This window comes from Macaca thibetana, chromosome 4 (assembly GCF_024542745.1).
Source record: "Macaca thibetana thibetana isolate TM-01 chromosome 4, ASM2454274v1, whole genome shotgun sequence".
NCBI lineage: Eukaryota > Metazoa > Chordata > Mammalia > Primates > Cercopithecidae > Macaca > Macaca thibetana.
In genome coordinates, this window is record NC_065581.1 from 155,766,790 (window position 1) to 155,792,710 (window position 25,921).

Here is a 25,921-nt window from a genome sequence, read left to right on the forward strand (position 1 = left end):
TATTTTCTTTAGCTTATTTTATTGTAAGGATACAGTATACAATACATATAGCACACCAAATATATGTAATCGACTGTTTATGTTACTGATAAGGCATCTAGTCCGTTGCAGACTATTAGTAGTTAAGTTACTGGGGAGTCAAAAGTTATATGTGGATTTTTGACTGCTCCAAGGGGTTGGTGTCCCTAACCCCCAGATTGTTTAAGGGTCAACTGTAGATCAAAACTGTAACAGTCTATATCAAAATAAGCTAAAAGAAGCCTGGGCAACATGGCAAACCCTATCTCTACAAAAAATACAAAAATTAGCTGGGCATAGTGGTGCACACCTGTAATCCCAGCTACTCAGGAGACTGAGGTGGGAAGATCGCTTGAGCCTGGGAGGCAGAGGCTGCAGTGAGCCAAGATTGCACCACTGCACTCCAGCCTGGGCAGCAGAGTAAGACCTTGTCTCAAAAAAAAAAAAAAAAAAAAAAAGCTAAAAGACATTAAGAAAATGACACAAGACATGAAAGAGGTCATAAATCAGAATTCGAAAAACTTAAACATCATGTGACAGAGCTGAGGAAAGAAGGGCTGAGGAAAGCAATGAAAGAAAAATAATTTCAGAAGTGAGTAAACCACAAGGAACACAAGAGGAAATAAAAATACAACATATGTCCTAAAAGAAGTACAAGGTAGGCAGAGGAATTTTTTTTGTTTGCTTTAATTTTTGTGGGTACATAGTAGGTGTATATCTTTATGGGGTACTTGAGATATTTTGATACATGCAAGCAATGCAAAATAATCACATCATGTAAAATAGGGTATCCATCTCCTCTAGCAGTTGTCCTGTGTGTTACAAACAATCCAATTATACACTTTTATTTTAAAAGATACAATTATTATTGACTGTAGTCGCCCTGTTTTTCTATCAAATACAAGGTCTTATTCATTTTTTCTATTTTTTTTGTGACTATTAACCATCCCCACCACCCCACTTTAACCCCCACTACCCTTCCCAGTCTCTGGTAACCATCCTTCTACTCTCTGTCTCCATGATTTCATTTGTTTTCATTTTTAGATCTCACAAATACATGAGAACATGTTATGTTTGTCTTTCTGTGCCTGGCTTATTTCACTTAGCATAATGACCTCCAGTCCCATCCATGTTGTTGCAAATGACATGATCTCATTCTTTTTTATGGCTGAATAGTACTCCATTGTGTATATGTACTACATTTTCTTTATCCATTCATCTGTTGATGGACACTTAGGTTGCTTCCAAATCTTGGTGACTGTGAACAGTGCTGCAACAAACATAGGAGTGCAGATATCTCTTTGATATAATGATTTCCTTTCTTTTGGGTATATACCCAGCAGTGAGATTGCTGGATCATATGGTAGCTCTATTTTTAGTTTTTTGAGGAACCTCCAAACTGTTCTCCATAGTGGTTAATTTACATTCCCACCAACAGTGTACAAGGGTCCTGTTTCCTCCACATCCTTGCCAGCATTTGTTATTGCCTGTCTTTTGGGTAAAAGCCATTTTAACTGGAGTGAGATGATATCTCATTGTAGTTTGGGTTTATGTTTCTCTGATGTTCAGTGGTGTTGAGCACCTTTTCATATGCCTGTTTGCCATTTGTATGTTTTCTTTTGAGAAATGTCTATTCAAATCTTTTGCCCATTTTATAATCTGATTATTAGGTTTTTTCCTATAGAGTTATTTGAGCTCCTTATATATTCTGGTTATTAATCCCTTGTCAGATGAGTAGTTTACAAATATTTTCTGTGGGTTTTTTGTTTGTTTTTTTGAGACAGAGTTTCACTCTGTCACCCAGGATAGAATGCAGTGGTGCCATCTCAGCTCACTGCAACCTCTGCCACCTGGGTTCAAGCAATTCTCCTCCCTCAGCCTCCCAAATAGCTGGGATTACAGACGCACACAACCACGCCTGGCTAATTTTTGTATTTTTAGTAGAGACAGGGTTTCACCATGTTGGCCAGGCTGGTCTTGAACTCCTGACCTCGTGATCTGCCCGCCACAGCCTACCAAAGTGCTGGAATTACAGGTATGAGCTACCACACCCAGCCATCTCTTCACTTTGTTGATTGTTTCCTTTGTTGTGCAGAAGCTTTTTAACTTGATATGATCCCATTTGTCCAGAGAGTTTCCCCGATGTTTTCTTGTAGTAGTTTCATAGCTTGAGGGCTTATATTTAAGTCTTTAATCCATTTTGATTTAATTTTTGTATATGGTGAGAGGTAGGGGTCTAGTTTCATTCTTCTGCATATGGATATCCAGTTTTCCCAGTATTATTTATTGAAGTATTTTCCTCAGCTTATGTTCTTGGCACCTTTGTCGAAAATGAGTATGAGTTCACTATGAGTGTGTGGATTTGTTTCTGGGTTATCTATTGTGTTCCGTTGGTCTGTGTGTCTGTTTTTATGCCAGTACCATACTGTCTTGGTTACTATAGCTCTGTAGTATAATTTGAAGTCAGGTAATGTGATTCCTTCAGTTTTGTTCTTTTTGCTTAAGATAGCTTTGGCTATTCTGAGTCTTTGGTCGTTCTATGTAAATTTTAGGATTGTTTTTTCTATTTCCATGAAGAATGTCATTGGTAATTCCTTTTTAGAAGAAAACAGCTTTATTGAACAGGCAGTGTTACAGCTCTGGTGGTGTTATAGCTCCGTGACTGTTCCTGCAGAGCAGGGCTAACCCGCAGACAGAGAGTAGCAGCTCAGGACAGTTTTACAGTCACATTTATACCCACTTTTAATTACATGCAGATTAAGGGGCAGTTTATGCAGGAAAGGGATAGTAACTTTTGGATCATTAGATACCATGGAAAAGACCAATAATGCCCAGGTGTTGCCATGGCAACAGTAAACTGACATGGCATACTGATGGACAGGTCTGATTAAAAGGTGCTTTCACCCTGGCCCTATTTTAGCTAGTCCTCAATCTGCTCCATTGTCTGAGCCCCACCTCTGGAGTCAAGTCCTGCCTCCTACCTCATCTCCCCCCTCAGAAATTAGGTCCTCCTCCCTAATCTTAAGGGGGCTGCAGAAGGGTAAAGGCCAGTCTTCTGTAACTGCTTCCTGCTGAGCTCATGGGCATAGGATAGGCCCTGCCTAGCACTGGAGGAGTAAAAAAATCTCTGGATACCTGATGTAAGGGGCCCACAGGCAGGACACTTTAATTCTCCAGGTCAGTAGATGGGATAGATTGGAAGCCTTGTGCCAGCATTGTTTTTTACCTGAAACTGTTGTAATCTAGAAAACACAAACTTTTACTAAGAGGTTAAATAAGCAAGGGCCAAAAATTAGAAACAAAAAATAACTATCCAAGGTTCTACGAGAGGTAAAAACCAGGTGAGACTTGGGAAAGCACTTGATAGTTGACCAGCTGTAGTTGGGGTCAGTGCCCTGGTTATATCTGTGTAACCAGGTAGGTTGTTCATAGATCTTTTGAATGTTAATCTCAACTTGTCTAGAGTTGTTAAAATATGTTCAGCAGGTTTTATTAATAACTACACAGACTCCACTGTGTTCATCCTGTAAATAATCCAATGCTAGTCTGTTATCGAGAACTGCGTTTGCCAAAGAGCCTAAGGACTCTTGAATTCCCTTTAATACCTGACCTGTGTTGGTGGCTAAGGATTCTAAATTGAGTCAAGTTCATTAGAGTTGACGCATGGTAGGCAAAGCTGCCTCAGGGTGCTGCTAGTCCTGTCACTGCCAATTCCTGCCAGAATTACTCCTATTACTCACTTACTTCCGGTATTCTTCGGTGTTATGGGGTTACAGACAGTGACTCCTGGAGGGGCAAGAGTGGCCAGTATACATTCACCTCTGTTCCAAGTTTTTGATATACAAAGGAAAACTGCTCCTAAGAGAACAGGTGACTCCCTAGGGAGTTGGGAGCAGTTCAGGTTGTAACTTCTTTCCATTCATGCCACAAACAAAAATGAGCCAGTTGGGGCACAAACAGAAGCCCTACGGGGTGTGGTATTTATGCTGCGAAGTTGTGTCTATAGAGATATATTTCCCCTGTTCCAATGGGGGTGGCGGGACACTCTTTGTTTTCCAGAAGGGGACAGTACTCCCACCTTCCCAGACTAGGCAGTTGTTTTTCCCTTATATGTTCTGATCCAGAAGGCACCATATGTGGTCTCTTCCCTTAGAAGTGGAATCCCATTTACCTTGCTGTGGCCTTGGGAATGTGGCAACTAAAGTTGAATCAGAGCATCACAGGGAGGCTTCCGCTCTTGTGGCATGAACACAACAGTGAATGCAAAAGATAGAATCATTAGTGCACTGGAGATATAGATACCCAATTTCCCAGGTCCAGGTAATGGTGGCAGGGGTTTCAAGTGGAATCCGTTAAGTTGGGGAGAGTTCCATTTAACAAGTAGGGGTTTAGGATTTGAAGATCACTGTTGTTAGTTAGGAGGTCGGGGGGATGGTAGTGAGATTTCTTAGATAAGCCGGAAGATAGAACTCTCTATCCTGGGAATGTTCATGACAAATCCAGCAACCATGAAGATGATTATACAGCATAAAACTGAACATCAAAGATATATTTATTAAATTTTAATAAAACACATATATCTTAGATGTTTGATGCATTTTGACAATTGTGTATACCTCAAGCATATGTTTACACTGTAAGTAAAAATATTTATATATCTCAAGTGAAAATGTTTATACCTCAAATAAAAGTATCTGTAAAAAATTGAAACCACTTATTGAAAATGCATACCATGAACCTGACAATTTGAAGCAGAACAACCAACACCAAGACTTATTTGTTCATAACATTATTGGACATTGAAAAATTATTTGGACATCTAGGCAAAAAGAACAAGTGATTTATAAGGGAAAGAAAATTAGATTATCATATTCTTCGACAGCAACACTTTATACTAGAAGAAAGTGGAATAATATATTTATGAACTCAAGCAAAGGAAACGTGAGCAAGGATTTTATATCCAGTCAAACTGATGTTGAATTATAAAGGGCACACAGGTTTATCAACATGGAAGACTTCAGGGAATAGTGTTGCCATTAGCCCTTTCTGCAGGATCTGCCATAGAATGAATTTCACACAACCAAATATTAATAATAAGAGAGACCTTGACACAACTGGTGGTGAGGATTAATCATATTATTATTTGTGATTTTACCATATTCAGTGAGGAGTATGCCAGGTATGGCAGCATGCACCGTTAGTCCCACCTACTTGGGAGGCTGAGGCAGGAGGATTGCTTGAGCCCAGGAGCTTGAGACCAGCCTGGGCAACATAGCAAGACCCCATCTCAAAGGGTGAGAGTATGCTGTGTAATGATGATATGCTTGGGCAGTGGAGATATCGTCTATTTAAAAAATAGAAGAAAATGAATATATACAAGTTTTATTTTTTAGTTAATCTCAGTAAAGTACACTGGTGATGGTATTTTTAGTATTGTTATTTTGAGACTGTTGTATATGTAATGTGGGATAAAGTCATTGAGTAATTATGGAATATTCAAATTTCATCATTTTCTTTGTCCTTGAGAATCAGGATTCTCAATGTGGAAGAAAGAAGATAGAGATGAAATATAATAGAGGCTAATAAGAATATTCTATAGTCCTGAACATGACTTTAAACTCAAGAAGTATCAAATGTCTATATATATAGCTCTATTCACTGAAAAGGTCTATAAACAATGACCACAACTCAGTAGCAATGGGTAGTCCTAGAATTTAGATTGTTGCTTTGAAATGTCATTTCTCACTTAAAGAAACCAGAGTCTGTGGGAGAAATGGCAGATGCCAGATCTCCGGGAGGAAATCTACAAAATGAGCCTGGAACCTCATGTTCTATTAGATAGCAAAAGTGGCCTTGTTGTACAATGCTGCAAAGTGCAGAGATTTCTTTTCTGAAAGATTACTGGGGTCATGTCAACAGGCCTCAGGAGCCAATTTGAAGAGGGTCTCACTGACCAAAGATGGAGTAATTTGAGCTTCACAAACAATAGTAATTGCATTTGATCAAAACCCAACAAATATTTCGAATCTGTGAGTTTATAATTATATTATCAAATAAAGGCTAATGGGTTACCTTTGGAGGAATACTAGGAAATGAATTTATCGTGAAAAGTGGGAAGTATAGGGAAAGAATCAAGTACCCACCTTTCCTATGTGAACTGTACTAAATTGTAGATAAGGGGAAACATCTCTTTATAAAAGTATTGCCACTGATAAGTGAAAAGGAAATAATAGAATTGGAATGTCACCATTTTGCTGCCCCCAGTGAAATAATGGGTCTAGCATTTGCTGCATCAGTCTGCTAATTTCACAAAAACAGAGACAACCAGACATGCTGAGGCTTCTGTTGAAAGAACACACTACCAAATAATATGAGTCTGATTAAGCCTCTGGACTCAGCTGCCAATTTGCAAGATATACAGTCGGTTCTGTTGTAATGCAACATATGTGTTCCTAAAAAATCTCCACACTTTGGCCAGACATGGTGTCTCATGCTTGTAATCCCAGCACTTTGGGAGGCTGAAGTGGGAGGATTGCTTGAGCCCAGGAGTTCAAAACCAGCCAGGGTAACATAACGAGATCCCATCTCTTTAAAAAAAAAAAAATAGCTGGGCATGGTGGCATGCACCTGCGGTCCTAGCTACTTGGTAGGTTGAGGTAGGAGGATCTCAAGCTGGAGAGGTCCAAGGCTGCAGTGAGCCATGATCATCATGATCATGGAGCCATGATGGACTCCATCCTGGGTGACAGAGTGAGACCCTGCCTCGAAAAACAAAACACAAACCAAAAAAATCTACACTTTGCAGCATTGTACAATAAAAACCACTGAGTTTATTGTGAAAATGAGGTTTAAGAAAAACTTTCTTGATGGCATTAAAAAACAGGATAGTAACCCCAAAAACCCAGCAATACAGTTTTACATATGTTAAATGGTCACGAAACATACATATCTTGTAAAAGACCTGAAGTTCGTGAAGGTGGGCATGGGAAGAGTTGCAGCTTTTGAGCAATTTTGAAGTGGCGGAACCCTAGATGTGGGTAGGAGAGGCTCAGCACAGCTCCAGAGCAGCTGGTAGATATCTGAGGTGTGTGTGTTCCCATGTGGCTCCATGTAGCTGAATGCAGTTTTCATTTCCCTAGTGTTTCTCATGGTGGAAGAATGTAAGTGGGGGCGAAATTCATAATGCACAAGGCTTTCCCTAATGTATACATCAAGTTGAAGCAAATGTGCATTTTCAAAACAAGTATTTTAGCAGAACTGACAGGACAAAGGACAGAGCAACATGCTGGAATGTACCATGTGTGCAATCAACAGACTGCAGACTGGGAGAAATTCTCGAGGTTAAACAGCTGAGGTTCATTAGTAATAGATAAATGTAAGGAAAAGAAAGAGATGGAGGCAAGAACCTGCAGATTAAAAGAGACTTAAAAAGCATAACCAATTTTTTTAAATGGGAAAGGCTATAGTGCTTAAGGATACATATTTGGATGTTAAAACTATAAGGAAACATTAAGTGCATAGTTATATAAAATTCGGGGGATTGGTTCCTTCTGGGTGAGAGAGGGCCTTGACAAGGAACTTTGGGCAGAGGCCGGCAAAGTTTCTTTTCTTGGCCTGAGTAGTAGTTAAAAGGGTATTTGCCTTATAATAACTTTATACATTAGTTTTCTGTGGCTTTTTGTGTCTATATTTTAATACAATGAAAACGTTCTGGAAAAAAAAAATATATATATATATATATATTTGTTGTTGTTGTTGTTGTTGTTGTTGTTGTTGTTGTTGAGATGGAGTCTCTCTCTGTGACCCATGCTGGAGTGCAATGGCATGATCTCGGCTTATTGCAACCTCCACCTCCCGGGTTCAAGTGATTCTCCTGCCTCAGCCTCTTGAGCAGCTGGGATTACAGATGCGTGCCACCATGCCCAGCTGATTTTTTTGTGGTGTTAGTAGAGATGGGGTTTCACCGTGGTGGTCAGGCTGGTCTCAAACTCCTGACCTCGTGATCTACCCACCTTGGCCTCCCAAAGTGCCGGGATTACAGGCAAGAGCCACCGCGCCCGGCCGAAAAGATATCTTTATTGAATCGATGGCCACAGTGAAAGGGAAAAGTAATAGCTACTTTCCTTCCAAATTCCTGCAGACAGCTTTATCAAATGAAAGCATGCAAGTGACACCATTCCTTTAGTCATTCATAAAATACTAAACTCCAAGGTAGGTTTCCACATGGTGCTAGGGCCTGTGGCAACAAAGATGGTATAACCGAGTTTCTACTCTGAAGGCTTGTGGTGGTTTTGTGCAGGCAGATGTTAAAACAGATCAACTACAGGTGCTGTGCCAGTTGCTGTTAGAGAGGAAGGAACTGAGTGCCGTGGGAAAAGAAAGAATAGCTGCCGGGAAAGTTGGGCGCGGAGGCACAGAGAAGCTTTGAGTTGCATCTGTAGCAACACATTGCAGATGGGGAAAGGACTCTCCTGGCCCCAATCCCTGATAAGAATCCACTGTACCTCTCCACCCCACAGCCATTATCAGAGCACCCAAATACTTTGTGCTTGGAGGCACAGCCTCAGATGGAACATAGGCCTCCTGTCCAGTAGGGGATTGATCTGTTCACTCATCTCCTCGCCTGACCCCCTAGACCCCCCTGAGTCTCTGCTGATTATCCCTCGCCCCTTCCTCAGACTGTTGTAGTATTTGGTCTCCAGATAGAGTGTTTGCTGTCCTCACTGTGCCCATGGAGTCCCAGTGCGTTCAGTGAAGTGTTTATTATTCGGTTGGTCTGGTAGCATAAAATTATAAAAAATCCAGGAAGCAATCAAGTGGGAAGGAGAGATGTTCCAGAAGGAAAGATGAGTAACTGTGAAAGTGAGAGCACGGCTAGTCCTCAGAACAGCTAAGGCATGGGTCTGTCTCCCTCATCCCTTCACCTGCCCGGGAATGTGAAGGCAGCAGCCAGCCAGTCCTTCCTCCACATTTCTCTCATGGGGTCCTATTTCCATGAGATGCAGAATTAAAACCGGGGCTGCGAAAAACTGCAACCACAAAATTCACTTTTATTAAGCTTAACACAAAAATAATGCAATAAATAATGTATCATTTAATTAGATTATTATTTTATAAACGAGTTAATTTTTTTTTAACCTAGGGAAAGTCTGTTTTGCTTTGTTTTGAATCACAACTTTTAAAGTCCTAAATAAATAGGCTCCTTCTACTCAGGCAAGTTTCAGCTATTGGTTTCTGTGTAGGTTGTTCCCACTCATACTTTATCCCTGGCAGAAACACTCAGGAGAAAATAGGCTTGAATCAAACCTATTTACTGACCAGTGGCCTCACTCCTCACCAAACAAAGAGGACAAAAATTCCTCTATGGGGGCTTTCACTCTATTTAAACCTGAAGAGGCTCAGCCGCCTTCAGCAGTGCTGTTTACTGCCAAAGGGTGCATTTTGTTATCATGGAAGTATAAAGCAACTTAATGTTTTAAGTGTTAAATGAAATGTACCAAAAATTTACTATTAGAAAAAAAATCAGGAAACTTTACATTAGTAAATAATTTTTTTTAAAAAAAAATTATAGCTAGCCAGGTGTGGTAGCACACACCTGTAGTCCCAGCTACTCAGGAGGTTGAGACAGGAGCCCTTGAGCCCGGGAGTTCAAGACCAGTCTGGACAACTAGCACAATGCCTTCTCTAAAAAAATTAAATTTGATTTAAATTAAAATTATAGCTCTTGAATTTTAGAGCTTTATGGAAGCTTGAAGAGAAGTGAAAAGAGGCAGAAGGAAAGCAGAGGGGTTGGGAAGATCGAGAAATACCGAGGTGAGCAGACGGTTAAAGAGTTGAGTCGGAGAGACACGGCAGAACAAAAGAACATGTAAATTACTCTTGTAATACTTTATGTCTGCAAAGCTAGTTAGAGTTAATGGTTCTTTCTTACACATCATTTTATTTGATGCATACAAGATCATGCCAAGTAGGCCAGTTATGGCATGACCACTGAGTGGTTTCCGTAGGCCCTGGCATTACTGCCTGACTGGAAGTAGCATAGCCTCAGGTTCTTAAGATTCACATACACATTCTGGACTTAGAGAATCCACACATAGTCATTTAGTTTTCACACTTTTTTTCAGGTCCATACATTTTTAAGTTTCTAAGTCAGCGACTACCTGCACCTTTTAAAAATATAATTTATTCTGTCCCTTTATAGCAATGCTTCTCAAATTGTCTCTAAGGATTTCCACGCTCTCCTAAATAAATGTGTTCAGGAGATGAGAGAGAGGGCTCTAGGAATTTTTTTTTTTTTTTTTTTTTTTTTTGAGACAGTCTCTCTCTGTCACCCAGACTGGAGTACATTGGCGCAATCTCAGCTCACTGCAACCTCCACCTCCTGGGTTCAAGCGATTCTTGTGCCTCAGCCTCCTAAGTGTCTGGGATTACAGGCATGCACCACCATGCCCAGCTAATTTTTGTGTTTTTAGTAGAGACGGGGTTTTGCCATGTTGGCCAGACTGGTCTTGAACTCCTGGGCTCAAGCGATCCACCCACCTTGGCCTCCCAAAGTGCTGGGGTTACAGGTGTGAGGCACTGTGCCTGGCTGCTCTAGGCACTTTTTGAACTATTTTATACATGGGCTTTCACATAGGTACCAATTTTTTTGATAGGTATTATGATTAACTGCTTTAAAATTTCCCACAATCACAAAATTTTTGATAAAAATGTTACAACTCTATCAATTTTCTTCCCAATTTTTACAGAATTTAAGAAAAATAAATCAGAATATGTAGAAGCAATGACAAATACCATTCTATTAAAACTCTGAATCTTTGCTGTGGGCAGATTTCCATTTCATGCAATTTTCTGTGAAATTAATGAGCTTTTTTCTTTATTTCACTGAAATGAATAAGGAGCATCAGCGTAATTATATAGACTTATTTGTTCAAAAATGCCTCATTAGCATTTCATAAGGTTTCAGGGGTCTTTATTCAGTTTTCAACTTAACAGGCTGAAAGAAACTACCCCAGGCTTAATCACTTAGTTTGCTTAGTTTTGAAACTTAAAATAGTAACAGCAATTGTAGTTTAATAAAATCTTATAGGCAGTTAATATTCATATTTCTCAGTTATTCTCAGAAATTTATGAAGTTATTGAATGAAAATTTTCACTGAATTTCTCATCCGTTATTTCATTCTGTGTATTTGAACTTGGAGGCAAAGCTGGGAATGGTATGTCTTCAAATTGGTTGCCTGATAATCACCATACAACTCCTTTTACTTCAAAATCTTACGCTAAAATAGCTATTGCTTTCCACAAAATCTTGGTCGATCCAAACAAGGTTTCAGATTAAAATTTATTTGAAGATTACTAAAAATAAACATAATTAATTTCCTTTCATCATCAACATTTTAAAACTACATGGAATGGGAAAGTACATGGAATGGAAATCTGCCCAAACATTTAGGGCCACACTTATGCCAATCAACGTGCTAGGAAGCCTGGAGCCAAAGCCGCGAGGAGACACGGTTCCTACCTTCACCTACTAGAGAAGAAACGTCATGTAAACCAATAATTACATAGAGTGTTATAAGGACTGTCCAAGAACTATGTGTAAGATGCTTGGGGTTCAGGGGAAAGGTCAGATCCACGAAAGACTTCTCAGAGGTGGTGTTTTTAATGAGCGTGGTGGTAGTTTGAAAGAAATACCAAAACAGCACGAGAAAGTTTGCTGACCTTTATTCTTGATTAGAATACTGTATATATTTCCTTGTACATTATTAATTTTCTTAGCACACTTGTTTATGGTAGAGACAAACTAAAACTGAATGCTCCAATAGTTCTAATGAGGTTTTACAGTTTATTTTTTTTAACAGCCCATTTGAATGTTTGCAAGTAATTTGAAATAAATAGAGTATTTACAATTTGGAATCCGTTGATAAATATGATTGAGAGTGTTACCAAGGGTTCTATTTGTTCCTTATATGTTACAATAAATTGAGATAATAGAAATGTGCTAATGACCTACTGATTATTGTCTTTCCCAGATGAAAACTTTTCAGTTCCTCATAATAAAAGAGGAGTACTTGGAATGGCCAACAAAGGCCGTCACAGCAACGGGTCACAATTCTATATCACACTGCAAGCAACTCCTTATCTAGATAGAAAATTTGTGGCTTTTGGGTATGTGTATTGTAGATCTGTCTATATAATATTCACACCTGTAAAAATGTCATTTAAAAATATTTGGATAAGTATTGTATATAGTGTATAGGTAGCTAAAAATAGGGCTTAAATGCAAAAATAATACAAATAGAGACAAAAGTATTTAAGAAATATTTTGCAAAGAAGTTTGCTATCTATAAAAACACAGAAAATGGCCAGACACAGTGGCTCAGGCTTGTAATCACAGCACTTTTGGAGGTTGAGGTCGGGAATTGCTTGAGCCCAGGAGTTCAAGACCAGCCTGGGCAACACAGTGAGACCCCATCTCTACAAAAAAATTAAAAATTAGCTGGGCGGGCATGGTGGCTCATGCCTGTAATCTCAGCACTTTGGCAGACCAAGGCAGGTGAATTACTTAAGGCCAGGAGTTCCAGAGCAGCCTGCCCAACATGGTAAAACCCCGTCTCTGCTAAAAATATAAAAATTAGTTAAGCATGGTAGTGTGTGCCTGTAATCCCAGCTACTCCAGAGGCTGAGGCAGGAGAATCACATGAACATGGGAGGTGGTTGCAGTGAGCCAAGATCATGCCACTGCACTCCAGCCTAGGTGACAGAGCAAGACTGTGTCTCAAAAATAAATAAATAGGCCGGGTGCAGTGGCTCACACCTATAATCCCAGCATTTTGGGAGGCTGAGGCAGGCAGATCACTTGAGGCCAGGAGTTCGAGACCAGCCTGGCCAATATGGCAAAACCCCGTCTCTACTAAAAATACAAAAATTTAGCCAGGCCTGGTGGCGTGCACCTGTAGTCCCAGCTACTTGGGAGGCTGAGGCAGGATAATTGCTTGAACCCGGGAGACAGAGGTTGCAATGACAGAGGTTGCAGTGAGTGCACTGCACTCCATCCTGGGCGACAGAGCAAGATCTGTCTCAAAAAATAAATAAATAAATAAAATAATAAATAAATAAAATTAGCTGGGTATGGTGGTATGTGCCTGTAGTCCCAGCTACTGACGAAGTTTAGGTGGGAGGATTGCTTGAGCCTGGGAGCCATGATTGTACCACTCTACTCCAGCCTGGGCAACAGAATGAGACCCTACCTCAAAAAATATATATAAGACAAAATAAAAAAATAAAAACAGAAACCATTTAGGCATAGTCATAATAATGTTCTTTCTGTGTCTCTATCCACCTATCAGTCTTCAGCCTTAAGGATATTATCAATTCTTTATTACTATGAATCATACCACAGTGCTTAATAATATAGATATACTAATATGTAGAAGTGAAGAGGTGAAGTCATTTAATTAATTGTCCATGTACATCATGAAGAGGTAGATGAAAACTAGTCAAGTTACATGTAACTATTTTTACTGAATGATTTTAAATATGGAAACATCACAGGTAATAGTTATTATTAGAATATTGTTAGCAAGATGCTTAAAGGCATGTGGACCTAAAATGGATGATGGAAATACTTTTCATCACTCCAGTGTTTCATATCTCTCTTTAATTACTGAATGAATATGAGGCAGGGCTTACTTCATCTTCCCTGAGATAGTGTAAAGTGTTTGGATTTTTCTGAATAACTGTTAAATTTGTTCCACCCACTCCATAGGGATTATTACTGACGCTCCAGCACCTGGAATTTCATGCCAGTGTTCATTTTAACTACAATAAGTCCTTTCATGTAATGCTTTCTGTGATACTTCCAGGTTGAAAAAATAGAAAGTGTATTTTCATCCATAGGATATCTTTAAAGAGATAACATTACATTAATAGATGCATAACATAAAATAATGACTTAAGTTTTCCCTGGTCCCAAATAAATTGTATTCTGAGTTTGAAAATGCATTATTAAATTAGTTTTAAGGCCAGACGCAGTGGCTCACACCTGTAATCCCAGCACTTTGGGAGGCCAAGGTGGGCAGATCATGAGGCCAGGAGTTCGAGACCAGCCTGGCCAACATGGTGAAACCCCATCTCTCCTAAAAATACAAAAATTAGCTGGGCATGGAGGCGCACACCTGTAGTCCCAGCTACTCAGGAGGCTGAGGCAGGAGAATTGCTTGAACCCGGCAGGTGGAGGTTGTAGTGAGCCGAGATTGCACCACTGCACTCCAGTCTGACAACAGAGTAAGACTCCGTTTCAAAAAAAAAAAAAATAGTTTTAAGTCCAGATAACATTTATTGGATCATTTAAATCCAAATAACATTTCTTGGATCATTTAAATCTCTGTCATATTGCTGACAGTCTCCTCTACCAACTTCCTGGTGATCCTTTATATCTCAGCTAAAGGTACCTTTCTCAAACACAAACATGACTACTTTAAAACTTTTAGTGCCTCCATTACCATCTTCACATCTGCACAGCCTGAAGTCTAGAGTGGCATTCCAGGTCCTCCACTCTCTGGCCCCACATCCTTTGTTCAGCCTTCACTTCTGCTGTTTTCTCAACTCATTCAAACAGAATTTTGTTAGGCACCTGCAGTATGCCATTCATGGTACTCAGTGCTGGGGAAAAAGAGTGACAGTGTACAATCCCTGCTCTTCAGGGAGCTTACAGTATGTTATGAAAAATAAGTCAAATAGCCAATAGCTATGTGACAGTGAGACATGGGCTATGCAAACTGTGTAAAGGGTGCATTGGGAGATGGGTAAGAAAACACCCTCCAACTCCAACTCCTTTCACCAAAGTGAACACAGAGCCTTACAGGGTGGCAATGGAGTGGAGAGCACTCGGTCTCCTTTTGATGGTTCCCGTTCTCTATGATCCACCTTCCTCTTGGGGAAATCTCTAATTTTTATCATCGTCACTGTAGCCTCAGGGAGGCACTGCCCTCCTTCTATTCTGCTATTCTGCCTCAAGTAGGATCTCAGTGTATTCCTTAAATCTCCAAAATTTAAAAAAAAAAAAAAAAGTCTCCAAATCACAGTGGAGGCTGGGCTGGAATATTTAAACAAGACCTTACAGAACGCTAAGGGAGAAGCAGAAAGGTAAAACATAATAGGCAACTAGATAATCTATTTAAACTAATGAAATAGAGCTCCTTCAGGGATACCTTCCTTCCCAGTTGTAGAGCTGCCTCTTCCCTATCATCTCTCAGTATCCCCAGGTATGTCTGAGCTTTTGGAAGCCCAGACATGGTTAGCAAGGTCCAGAGAGATCTCATCCAAGACAGGCACATGATCCCTCAGATGGATGATACTGGGAATGTCCTTCAGGAACGACTGTAGCAATCCACAGAGCATGGCTGGCCCAGTGGGCTCGTAGGGAAAGAATATCACAAAACAAGCCTGTAAGCTCTCCATTCACATGCACCCATGGTAGAGGGGGGTTAGTTGGAGGGGTAATTATTTCATTTTAAGAGACTCGTAAGGTGGGAGGGGGTCATGGAAAGTGTCATGAGAAGGTGAGTTGAGGAGTGAAAAGTCACGTAGAAGTTAGCCAGATAGAGAAGCTAGAAATTACAATGAGTCAAATCAATTTTAGGAAAATTGAAGAGCTTTTGCAGAGAGGCCCTGAGGAGCAAGAGAGCATCTTATCTACAAGTCATCTGGTCTGGGCAGAGCTTAGTGCCTAGGGGAGAATGGAGAGGGTGGAGGCTAGATAAGAGGTCAGCTGGCCAGGAGCGGTGGCTCAAGCCTGTAATCCTAGCACTTTGGGAGGCCGAGACGGGTGGATCACGAGGTCAGGAGATCGAGACCATGCTGGCTAACCCGGTGAAACCCTGTCTCTACTAAAAAATACAAAAAACTAGCCGGGCGAGGTGGCGGGCGCCTGTAGTCCCAGCTACTCAGGAGGCTGAGGCAGGAGAATGGCGTCAACCCGGGAGGCAGAGCTTGCAGTGAGCTGAGATCTGGCCACTGCACTCCAGCCTGGGCAACAGAGCGAGACTCCATCTCAAAAAAAAAAAAAAAGAAAGAAAAAAAAAGGGTCAGCAAGGGTCCAGCTCCCAACGGACCACGGGTGCCATGCTGCTGAGCACAAGCCTCACCCAAAGGTGATGGGGACCGTGGGAGAATTTTACATTGTGAGCAACACAACCAGCTTCTCATTTTGAAGAAAAAAATCTCTTTAGCAGAAGTGAGGAATGATTTGGCAAAGAATGAAAAGGAAGTAGCAAGACCACTTAAGAAGCTATGGTTATAATAGGCTATAAATGAAGTCCTGCTTTAAAGCACCAGCAGTACAGATGAGCAGGCGATAAGCGGACAAACTCAAGACATTGAGAAGTTAAGAGTCAAGAATCACTTTGGGAGGCTGAGGTGGGCTGATCACGAGGTCAGGAGATCGAGCCCATCCTGGCCAACATGGTGAAATCCTGTCTCTACTAAAAATACAAAAAGTTAGCCGGGCGTGGTGGCAGGTGCCTGTAATTACAGCTGCTCAGGAGGCTGAGGCAGGAGAATGCTCGAACCTGGGAGGCGGAGGTTGTAGTGAGCCGAGATTGCGCCACTGCACTCCAGCCTGGCGACAGAGTAAGACTCTGTCTCAAAAAAAAAAGAAGTTAGAGTCGGGGGTGAGGGCCTGAGAGGAGTCCAGACCAACACTGTCCAGTGGAACTCTCTGTGATGATGGAAATGTCCTGTAGTCTGCACGACCTAGTATGACAGCCACTGGCCACATGTGGCCACTAGGCATTTGAAATGTGGCTAGTGTGACTAACGAACTATATTTAATTCTAATTAAGGCGGGGTTTTTGTTTTTGTTTTTGTTTTGTTTTGTTTTGTTTTTGAGACAGGGTCTCACTCTGTCACCCAGGCTGGAGTGCAGTGGTGCAATCTCAGCTCACTGCAACCTCTGCCTCCCAGGTTCAAGCAATTCTCATGCCTCCGCCTCCCAAGTAGCTGGGATTACAGGCATGCACCACCATGTCCAGCTAATTTTTGTATTTTTAGTAGAGATGGGGTTTCACCATGTTGGCCAAGCTAGTCTCGAACTCCTGACCTCAAGTGATCCGCCTGCCTCAGCCTCCCAAAGTGCTGGGATTACAGGTGTGAACCACTGCAACTCCCAGCCTATAATTAAGTTTAAATAGCCACATGTAGCTAGTGGCAACCATACTGGGCAGTGCAGGTCTAGAATAACTCCTACGATTTGGGAACTGATTGGAGGGGTGGTACCATTCACTAAGATGGAGACTATAAGGAGGAGGATTTGGGAGAGAAGATCATGAGTTCAAGTTGGACAAGTTTCATATTAGGATACCTATAGGATAGCCAGTTGGTGGCATCCCAGGAGGTGGATATTCAAGCTGAGTCAGAGCTGGAAATGTAATTTGGACGCAATTTGTAGACTAGCAGCCAAGCTGCAACCAGGCCATAGTACCATCACCCCAAGAACAGTCTCTGTGCCTTTGCTTATCTTGTCTTGTTGGAGAACAGGCTTCGTACTGTCTTTGGACAGAAATGAATCTATTTATCCTCTGCCCTTCATCCTCGGAACATATCTTGTATTGTCCTGTGTCGTGGTTTTTTTTTTTTTTTTGGATGGCAAAAATAGATCCCAAAGGCAAAGAGAGGGCTAGAGTACAGCTGGTGTTGGCACCGACCATGCCCCTGTAAAGGTTCATGAGATGGAAGTTGCACCCTTCCCCTCAGCCACTGTCCCAGCCCAAGCACTGGCAAGAGGGCACCAGTCCTATGTCTTGGCCTGTCTCTCTGCCCTCTTTTAATTGAAAGAACCATCAGAAGTCTAGCTCCACTCCCCAGAAAGTTCTAGCTCATGGCCAGCAAGTGTCTATGGAGATCTAAACTAGCATGGCTTTATTTTTTATTTTTTTTAATTTTATTTTATTATTATTTTTTTGAGATGAGTCTCACTCTATGGCCCAGGCTGAATGCAGTGGTGCAAACTCAGTTCGCTGCAACCTCTACCTCCTAGGTTGAAGCAATTCTCCTGCCTCAGCCTCCCGAGCAGCTGGGATTACACGTGTGCACCACCAAGCCCAGCTAATTTTTGGTATTTTAATAGAGACAGGGTTTCACCATGTTGTCCCCAGGTTAGTCTCGAACTCCTGTGCTCAGGCAATCCGCCTACCTTGGCCTCCCAAAGTGTTGAGATTACAGGCATGAGTAACCACATCGGTCGAAACTAGCATGGCTTTGAGCTGTCTTTCATTCATCCACTCAGTGGATGTTGTCAGGTGCTTGCTATGTGCCAGGCATTATGCTAGGCACTGAGCCTGAGCACAAGCATGATCCCTGCCGTCATGAGAGAATCAGAAATCAGTCAAAGAAGCATACAAATAAATGTAAAGTTTCAACCCTGGCAACTTCTCTAAAGGAGAGAGAGGGAACTTAACATAAGCAAGGTGGCCTGGGAAACTTCCCCAAGGAAGTGATGACTGAGCTGAGGTCTGAAGGAAAACCAGGAGGTGACCATGCCAAAGGGTAGGGGTTGGGGAGTAACACAGGAGCTGTGGAAGAAGGGAGTGTGGAGCTCTTGAGGTACTGAAAGCCAGTCTGGCTGGCGCAGAGAGCAAGAGGAAGCATGTGGCCCAACCTCCCTGAGAGGCCATGGGAGATAGACCATGCAGGCCCTGGTAGGCAATGGCAGGGATTTTTGGTCTTCATCCTAAGGATAATGGGAAATTATTGTTGTGTTTTGAGCAAGGAGATGAAAACAGATTGCTGTTTCTAAAAGACCATGCTGGCCAGGTGTGGTGGCTCACAACATATAATCCTAGCACTTTGGGAGGCCAAAGTGGGAGGACTGCTTGAGGCCAGGAGTTCAAGACCAGCCTGGCAATAGCAAGATCCTTTCTCTACAAAAATAAATAAATAAAAATATTGGCCAGGCCTAGTGGCACACACCTGTAAGCACTGGCTACTCAGGAGGCTGAGGCAGAAGGATCACTTGAGCCAGGAGGTCAAGGCTGTAGTGAGCTAAGATCATGCCATGGCACTCCAGCCTGGGCAACAGAGTGAGACCCTGTCTCAAAAAAAAAAAAAAAAAAAGAAAAGAAAAGAAAAATAAGTCACCCTGACTGCAGGGAGATGAACAGAGGGGAAGGTGCCAAGCAGATGGAGGACGCCAGCTCAGAGCTGCAGCAGGAGGCCAGCTGCCAGGACGATGGTCCTGAGTACTGCAGGTGTGGCAAAGTACCCACATCCAGAGAGGTTTAAGATACTTAGAGCTGATGTTTATTTAATTTGTAGGAAATAGTCTTGACTATAGCTGGGTAGGACTCCATTTCGGAATGTAAGTTAAATATGAAAACTTATGACTGACTAAATTTTCTGTTTTTTTCTCCTATGTAGGCAATTGATTGAAGGAACAGAAGTGCTTAAACAACTAGAATTAGTTCCAACAGAGAATGAAAGACCAATACATATGTGTAGAATTACTGACAGTGGAGATCCTTATGCTTGATTTTCATATCAATATTTTCTGTGATAATTTATTACTGTGTATCTGATCAGCTGTTTGTAGATTTAATTAAACAGTACTTGATAAATTGTAATTTGAAAGCCATGGCAGACACTGTAGGTTGCCTCATCGACACCCAATACCTCCCCATCTTCCTTTCCTGTCATAGAGACTGTGAAAGGACAATACTCAGTTTCCTAGACTCCTTCTCAGCCACGGGTGGCCACAAGAGATGGTTGTGGCCAGTGAGACAGGAGTAGAATGCCAGTGGTCCTGCCCCTTCCCCTTCATCCTGTCTGGAATGTGGAGAGGCTGGAGCTGCAGCTGTCATCTTGTGGCCATAAAGAAAAGGCCGAGGCCAGGCGCGGTAGCTCATGCCTGTAATCCCAGCACTTGGGAGGCCGAGGCAGGTGGATCACGAGGTCAAGAGATCGAGACCATCCTGGCCAACATGGTGAAACCCTGTCTCTACTAAAACTATAAAAATTAGCTGGGCATGGTGGCATGCACCTGTAGTCCCAGCTACTCGGGAAGCTGAGACAGAAGAATCGCTTGAACCTGGGAGGCAAAGGTTGCAGTGAGCCGAGATTCTGCCACTGAACTCCAGCCTGGCGACAGAGTGAGACTCTGTCTCAAAAAAAAAAACAAAAAAAAAAAAAAACAACAAAAACGGCCAAGTACTGCAGAGATGTCCGCCCCAATCTCTTGAGCTGCAGAACCAATACCAGCAACCACCTACTCTGGACTTCTTAGTATCTGAGACTAACAGAGCCCTGTATTATGGTGTTTATGTTACTGTTGGTTGAGAATTTTGTTACTTGTAGACAAAAAAAATTCTTAATTTAGCAACATACTTGATAGCCTAAGACATTTGTAATAAAATTATGTTCTTATTTGTAACTACACGTACTCCCGGGAGAAACTTGGTAAGTAACCAAATAGGAATGATGCAAAAGAAAAAGCAATTCATTTTAATATTTTATTGTTTATACATAGCATTCAGAAAGGGTATCTATACTTTGGATGTTTTCATACATGACATGAACATCATCCTTATCTCTCTGAGCCATACCAACCCTGTGAAAACCAAGGGATTGTGTTACAGTCTCCGTGGTGGCTGACTCATGTGATGTTACTGGAGATTCAGCTTTATCACTACTCTGTAGTCTAAAGTTCTCAAGCTCATATCACCTGGGGAGCTTTTAAAATGTAACCTAACATTGTCCCTGACCTACTGAGGCAGAGTTCCCAGTCGTCGGGCAGAGATTCTGTGTTTATTTGGTTCTTTCCCCAGGGTTCCCAGGCATGGGGCACAGATTCTGTGTGCATTTAGCTCTTTCCCCAGGGTTCCCATTTAGACAGCTGGGCACTAGTCATCTGGGAATCACTGCAAGGTATAAGGAACTGGTTCCAGCCCCCATGGTGTAGTGTAGTCAGCAGAGTGCTTGACTCTGCTGTTGGTGACCTTGCTCAGCTCCTGTTACACCACTACCCTATGCCCTTGCTCTGCCCAGACTGAGGGGGCTTTTCTTTTCTTTTTTTTTTTATTTTTTGAGACGGAGTCTCGCTCCGTCGCCCAGGCTGGAGTGCAGTGGCGCAATCTTGGCTTACTGCAAGCTCTGCCTCCAGGTTCACACCATTCTCCTGCCTCAGCCTCCTGAGTAGCTGGGACTACAGGCGCCCGCCACCACGCCTGGCTAATTTTTTGTATTTTCAGTAGAGACGGGGTTTCACCATGTTAGCCAGGATGGTCTCGATCTCCTGACCTCGTGACCTGCCTAAACCTTGGCCTCCCAAAGTGCTGGGATTACAGGCGTGAGCCACCACGCCCAGCCGAGAGTGCTTTTCTTACCCTAAGCAGAATGAGGTTTGTCTTCCAAGAACAATCTCTATTTACATCAGTCTTAAAGGGGCAGGCTTCTAATAGATATGGGGCTTGCCAAAAGTAGGCATAGACTTTTTTTTTCTTTTGAAATAATTATAGATTCACAGGAAGTTGCAAAAAAAAGTACAGAGCAGTCCTGTGTATCTTTCACCCATTTTCCCCAGTGGTTACACTTACAAAATGGTAGTACAATATCAAAACCAGGCAGTTGACATTGGTACAATGTGTGTATGCCATTTTATCATGAGTATAATCATGTAACCAATACTACAGAGAAAATATAGAACCTTTCCAGCACCTCAAAGATCCCCTTCCAGTACCCCTTTATAGTCACACCCGCTCGCCTGCACCCTGCCATCCCTAACTCCTGAAAACCGGCATTTGCTTATTTTTATGACAGCTTTATTGCTATATGACATATGCTTTATGCTAAGACCTGAGGTGGATGGGAGGAAGCAGACCGCCTATGTTACATTCTCAATTGACCCAGAGCAGCATAATGTTAAGAATGTGTGTTCTAGAGCCAGACTGCCAGGGTTCAAATCCTGGCTCTGCCATTCCCTAGCTGCACAAACTCAGGCAAGAACTTTTCTGTGCCTCAATTCCTTCATCCGAGAAACAGTGGTACCTACCACATAGGATTGTTGTGAGGGTTCCATGAATCAATAATTTGTATAGAGAACCTATAAGAGGACCTGGTCTGCTGTAAGCGCTCGATAAATTTAATAATAAATTACTAATGTGTAACCATCAGGGCTGGTCTGCTGTAAGCGCTTGATACATGTAATAATAAATTACTAATGTGTAATCTTCAGGGTGTAGCCTCAGAGCTTGGACTTTCTGAAAGCTCTCCAATGACTGACAGCCAGATTTGGGAATCCCTGAGGAGAGTCTCCCTCTTCATGTGCTCGCAGACTTCTGGGCAGTCTGAGAACTTGGGTGATTTGTCTGCAGCTTCCAGACTCTCTCACTGGGCCTTTGCCCAGGTTCCTCAGGTCACACTGGGGACATCTCAGACAAAAGGGAGATGGGCTTGCCACCAGGATTCAAAACAATTGGTGAATGAAAACTGATTCTTTGCAAGGAGCCCAGTTAAAACACATGGCAAGCGTTGCTCATGTAATAACAAGCAGCAGGGCGGTTCTTACTGGTGATGAACCTATGTATTAACGGCATTAGGCATTTTATCTGATGTTGTGAAAGAATTGGAATATTTGCGTGGGTGTAAGAAACTGATTCCAGCTCCCTTTGTCAGCAGCAATAGAAAGAGAGAACTCTGCCAGTCTTCTAAAGGATGGCGAGTTCATGTTCCCTTTGTTCACTCTAACTTTCCACTTCTGGGCTGCAGAAACCTCAACCACAGATCTATGCAGCGGTTCTTATCACCAGCACTTAAAAGTATACACAGGCCGGGCGCGGTGGCTCAAGCCTGTAATCCCAGCACTTTGGGAGGCCGAGACGGGTGGATCACGAGGTCAGGAGATCGAGACCATCCTGGGTAACACAGTGAAACCCCGTCTCTACTAAAAATACAAAAAACTAACCGGGCGAGGTGGCGGCGCCTGTAGTCCCAGCTACTCGGGAGGCTGAGGCAGGAGAATGGCGTGAACACGAGAGGCAGAGCTTGCAGTGAGCCGAGATCCGGCCACTGCACTCCAGCCTGGGCGACAGAGCAAGACTCCGTCTCAAAAAAAAAAAAAAAAAAGTATACACACTGATACTTCTGTGCTAGAATGATTTGTATGTTTAACCTCCTGGTTGAAGAAACTGGTTGTCAGAAAGACTCAAAAGTTTACTCCAACGAACTCCACACGTAAGACTTGATGTAACCAAACTGCAATACGTTAATTAAACAGAAGGGATTCTAGATTTTCCCACATCTATAGATAGGACCATAAAGGCCTTCTGATGATTTACACAAAATGCTAAGTTATATATCTAAACTTGCCCTAAATGCTGATATGGCAAAGTCAAGTACATACGCTGTATCTTATACTAGGCCATGTGAATAAGGGAGTGCATATCTAAACATTTTTTCTTCTATGGGGAGATTTCTTCTATGGGGAAGTATTTAAAATTCTATCCAAGGAATTTGTTTGCCCCTACTGCAAACACTGCTGGTTATTTGTTAAGGAATGGATAGTCTGGCAACCTCAGGATTCCAGACCCGAGTTTTTATACATATTTTAAATGAAGTATATTTGTTTGAGAACCACCTGTCCAGCAATGTGATGGTCAAATCACTTACCCTTTCACTGTCCTCATTTGTAAAAAATAACAGAAGTTGAATTGCTAGCTTTCTTCTGGCTCTAAAACTTCAGTGATTTTTCTGAGTAAATGTATAAAATAAAAATTTCTTCAGTGAAATGGGGGTACATCTGTCTCAGTGTTCTGAGGATTGAGATAGCAAGTGAAGGTGCTTCTAATAATGCTTGGCACACAGATATTCCGTAAGAATTAGCTTCCTTTCTGAAACATCTCCCCGCAAAAACCAGTCAAGCTACCACTAAGAGAATATCATCATCATCATTTCAAGAAATATCAAGCCCTTTTTATACTGAGTAATAGCAGTTCTCACTAACACCAGATTAACTGTCAATCAACTGAACTAATTCAAAGGTATAAAATTAAAATTGGTCTCTACCACACCTAGCAATATTCTCTCTTATGGAGATTTAATTTTTTAAACTATATTGATCTTACCATCCCCTACACTTCCCAAAAGTGGAATCACCACCACTTAAATCTGGCAAGTCTTAAGACTTTCGTATATCATATGAAATATTGGTGACAAACTCAGTAGTAATGTATACAACATGAATTACAAGTTACATATTTGATAGAGGGCTTTGATAAATCACAGGTTCTTTTACTTTAGAATGCGTCAGAATGCCGGGGCCTGTCAAACACAGATTGCTGGACCTCAGAGTTTCTGATCCAGTGGCTCTGGGTAGGGCTGGAGAATTTGAACAAGTTCAAGGTGATGCTGCTGCTGCTGCTACTGCTGCTGGTCTGGAGACCACACTTTAAGAACCGATGGGATATAAGAGACAGATCTATGAGAGACCTGTGGCACACAGGTATGTAGAAAAGTCGTAACAGTAAAGTGTAACCTACAACAGAAGAGGAAGAATGAAGGAAACTGACAAGAAACCTTGATTTCATCAAGGCAGCAGAGGAGGTATGTTATGTTGACCAATTAGACAGTGACCAGAACCCTGTTGCAAGGTGCTGAGGTTCTTAGCCGGGTCAGATGTGAGACCTCCAAGTGCTGGACAGTGGCAACGTGGTAGTCAGGTTATTGGGGAGGGACTTGGACACTTGGGCTGCTCAGGACATGCACTTTGCCAGTCAACACAGAATTACAAAATATTTTAATAACCAGAGTGGCCATGAGGTGTGTTCTGGCTGAAAATCAGCTCTCCAAGACAGGATCAGAAGAAGCACGGTGAATACCTAGGGACAAGGGGAAGTCAGAGCTAATCCAAGATAGCAGCAAGTCGCCTGAGGTGTAGTTTAGCTTGAACTTGGAGGTTATTCCTAAGGAACAAGTCAGGAAAAGGCTTCATTTCCTAAAGGACCAAAAGATGTGATGCAAAGAGCTCTAGCAGACCCAGGGTTTGAAGCAGAAAAAAATGCATCTCAGGCTGGGCGTGGTGGCTCTTTGGGAGGCTGAGGCGGGCGGATCACAAGGTCAGGAGATTGAGACCATCCTGGCTAACATGGTGAAACCCTGTCTCTACTAAAAATACAAAAAATTAGCTGGGCATGGTGGCCGGCGCCTGTAGTCCCAGCTACTCAGGAGGCTGAGGCAGGAGAATGGCGTGGACCCGGGAGGCGGAGCTTGCAGTGAGCAGAGATCATGCCACTGCACTCCAGCCTGGGTGACAGAGTAAGACTCCATCTCAAAAAAACAAAACAAAACAAAACAAAAATCATGCATCTCAGGTGCCAGCCTAAAGGGAACCTGGGCTGGGGCCATGACTCCTGCACAACCAGGAGGTTTGTGCTGTTTGTGCGCTCACCTGACATATGTTTGTAAAGAAAGAAGCAAAAACAGTATGTCTTGATGTAATTTTGTAGATGAATCACTGTTAAGAATTGCAGGCCTGGCATGGTGGCTCATGCTTGTAATCCCTGCACTTTGGGAGGCCGGGAGGCGGGGCGGAGAAGATTGCTTGAGCTCAGCAGTTCTAGACCAGCCTGAGCAACATGGTGAAAACCCATCTCAAGCAAAAATACAAAAAATTAGCCGGGTGTGGTGGCACACCCAGCTATTCAGGAAACTGAGGTGGGAGGATCACTTGAGCCCAGGGAGGCATAGGTTGCAGTGAGCTTAGATTGCACCAGTTTGACTGAAACAAGCCAGCTCGTTCATTTATTCATTTTTTTCTCAAAAAAGAAAAAAAAATTGCAGCGGTTTAGGATAGAATACTTTTGTGCAAGCCATAGTGTAAAGCAGTGTTCTCCAACTTTTTTTTTTTTTTTTTAAT

General features: G+C 42.2%; 1 protein-coding gene across 3 annotated transcripts in view; it reads left to right on the plus strand.

Moving 5' to 3' along the window:
• The window catches only part of PPIL6 (peptidylprolyl isomerase like 6), a 48,527-nt gene extending 26,346 nt beyond the window's left edge, over positions 1–22,181 (plus strand). For all 3 annotated transcript variants that reach the window (XM_050789154.1, XM_050789155.1, XM_050789156.1), the window contains 2 exons: positions 12,051–12,186; positions 19,435–22,181. In XM_050789154.1, coding sequence (XP_050645111.1) covers positions 12,051–12,186; positions 19,435–19,546 — 248 coding nt within the window. In that variant the 3' untranslated portion in view covers positions 19,547–22,181. The remainder of the gene's footprint in view (positions 1–12,050; positions 12,187–19,434) is intronic.
• Positions 22,182–25,921: the final 3,740 nt, after the last annotated feature.